At 43.6% G+C, this 2,825-nt stretch overlaps 1 protein-coding gene across 1 annotated transcript in view; it reads right to left on the reverse strand.

Moving 5' to 3' along the window:
• Positions 1 to 114: 114 nt before the first annotated feature.
• Positions 115 to 2,825, reverse strand: part of LOC103370531 (plasma membrane calcium-transporting ATPase 1-like) — a gene marked incomplete at its 3' end in the record, with an annotated part of 5,563 nt that continues 2,852 nt past the window's right edge. Inside the window, exons 3-6 of the mRNA XM_008299625.1 lie at positions 2,551 to 2,748; positions 1,622 to 1,874; positions 1,536 to 1,547; positions 115 to 178 (exon numbers count right to left, since the gene is read on the reverse strand). Coding sequence (XP_008297847.1) covers positions 115 to 178; positions 1,536 to 1,547; positions 1,622 to 1,874; positions 2,551 to 2,748 — 527 coding nt within the window. The remainder of the gene's footprint in view (positions 179 to 1,535; positions 1,548 to 1,621; positions 1,875 to 2,550; positions 2,749 to 2,825) is intronic.

The raw sequence follows: 2,825 nt of genomic DNA on the forward strand, positions 1-2,825 counted from the left end.
AGCAGAGCACTGGCTGCTGTTACTGTAAGTGGGTGTTAGCATCGAGGCTAATGAAGCCCATAGGGATTGAATGGAGCGGTCTGTGGACATGCTAATGCTCAGTGAGTGCTGCACTGCGGTCAGAGAGCTCTCATCAATCTTGAGGTCGTTGCCTTGGATCAGGATCCCATCAGGTCTCCTGCAGGTCAGAGGTCAGAGCATCTCAGCCTCTGGATGTGAGGAGGATCTTATATTGCACCTGTATTTCATTTATTTCTCAATTCAGTATTCACTGATTTTTGCTCCAGTCATTTCTAAATCTGATGAACACCAAAACGTTATTTTAAAAAAAACCCATGTTAAACCCATGTTCTCTGGAGCTGAAATAGAACAAAAAATTGACAGGGGCAAGAAATGCTCAGAAAGTGCTGGATATAACGTGACTATCAAAACTAAATTAGTCACTGAGAGGGGAATAAAGGGGCTCTGTCCGACACGCTAATCTCAAAGAAGAGACATGAAGCCATGACTGCAATTAAGGCTATTTATTTTCACCCATTCAATAAAAATGACATGTGGCAATGATAAACTTATGCACTATGATAGGAAATAGCTTTGCAGCAGAAAAAAGCTTTGTGGTCAACAGAAAATATGGCACCCTACCTCTGCCGCTCTCTGTCTCTGTAACAAGCAAACAAAAGTTCACAGGTAGGTGCAGGTGGTACCTCTTAAGCAATCACTCAGCCACAGTCACACACCCACAGACAAACAGCTCCGCCCACACACACACACACACATCCAAACACACCCACTACCCCTACTGAACAGTGAGAACACATCCCTGCCTCTACACTGGAGTTCAGAGGGTTACAGTCTGTTATTGAGTCAAAAGCATAAAACAGATCCAGAATTCACAGAATGTTTTTTGTTCAGAAATGTTTCTGACCAAAGGCTGTGCATGTCAAAGTCATACTAACCAATTCACAAGTTAAGTATGGTCAAGACCTTATATTATTAAATTATAGAGAGAAACAATAAATCCAATAATTTCCTGCAAGCAGCACTTAGTGTATTGCTATTTTATCCTCTTTTGCATCACTTTCTGAGTGTGTGTGAAGATTTCCCATGAGCCTCATCCTACACAGCCACATGTTTTAGTGTACTGATGATCAGGATGTGATGTCCTGGTCTGGTTGAGGGCCCTCAGTTTCAGTAAGAGGAAATCTTCGCATAAAATGATACGCAAACAGCAGCAGCACCTCTGGGATGAACTGGAACTTTAGTGGCTAATGTAACATCTGTCAGCTAACACTGACACATTTACAGAGAAGCTGATTAATGTGATCTGTCCCTGAATAAACACAAAGAAGTTAACTGTAACCCAACAGTCTGATCTCACTAATGCACTTGTGGCTGAAACCTTAAGGGCTGCGATTCATTTCATCTAAGCCTGAAGGATTCTGAAGGGTAAAGCTCTCAAGATTTAAAATCCTTTTGTTTGATGTTTAGTCAGAATGAATCTTCCTGAGGCAGAAAACAAAAAAAAAAGCAGAAACATCCAGTCATATCTGAGTCTAACTTTTGTAGCACAGATTTGCTGCTTCAGCATGGTGTGTGAGTGTGTGTGTGTTTCGTACCGCACTTGATTTGAGCGATGTCTCCCACCAAGTTCTCGGCCACTGGGATCTCGATGACCCGACCTTTGCAGATGACTGTGAATTTTTGTTCCTGCTCCATACGAGTCTGCAGCCCGCGCAACTGTTTCTCCTTGGACCAACTGATGAAGGCCTTCACCAGGACCACGATGACGACAGAGAACAAGATGGCGGCGCCCTCGATCCAGCCAGAGTGGGCCTCGCCCTCATCCTCCACGCCACCAGCAACCTGGCCACATACTGGAAATAAATGAGGACATGTGGAACTAAATAACAAAACTAACTGACTGATCACTACAAATGACCTAAAACAGGTGAGTTAAAAGCCACGATACAACTCAGAGAAAAGTTCGAGTACTGTTTGTTTACACAAAGAAAGCAGCTCCACTCTTTAGATTAACAAAAAGCTCAGTTCTCCATCCTTCAAGGTGGACGTACTGTCAGAAAGCTCAGAGAGGTGGTGAGTGGAGATACGACACAGTCCAGCTGGCCGGGAGTTGCTCTGGGGACACTGTGGTTATGTGGTGCACACTTTAACCAGCCGGCTACTCGTTTTAAAGTTAAACTCCAAAATACAGAATATCTGCACAAATACAGACTCTCGTTTCAGTGAGGGAGGAGGCACAGATGTCTTCTATAGTAATTCTAGTGCAGTCATTGTGGCGTCTGCAAAAACCAATCAGCACTCACTGACTCCTCCCGGGGCAGCTTACAAACACTTTCTGTAAATTCTGTAAATGTAAATTCCACGTGTTGAGTCTTCGGTGCTGTCAGGAATTCCATTCTGAAGAAGAAACCCTGAAGTCTGACTTTTTTTTCCCCCCCACAAAATCTAAAAATGTCAGAATCAATCAGCTAAAAAATAAATAATAATGAAATGTATTTGTAGGATGATCTACAGTGTGAGTGAACTGACTTGTACTGTTGCCCCCTGGTGGTTGGTAGAAGAACAGGCCCAGTGAGATGATGGCAGCGATTTGCAGGATGACCAGCCTGACGTCCTGCAGGGCCTCCCACACCAGCTGCAGGAACATCTTGGCCTTCTTTGGGGGAATGTAGTTTTTTCCAAACGCTGCGAGACGTTTCTTCACATCAACGGGGTCACCAGACAGACCTGCAGACACAAACATGACACGTTAATAATAAAGCCCAACAAAGAGTAAAAAGCATTTTTAAAAAGAAAACTCTTCT

This window comes from Stegastes partitus, unplaced genomic scaffold (assembly GCF_000690725.1).
Source record: "Stegastes partitus isolate 25-593 unplaced genomic scaffold, Stegastes_partitus-1.0.2 Scaffold1438, whole genome shotgun sequence".
NCBI classification, from domain to species: Eukaryota; Metazoa; Chordata; class Actinopteri; family Pomacentridae; genus Stegastes; species Stegastes partitus.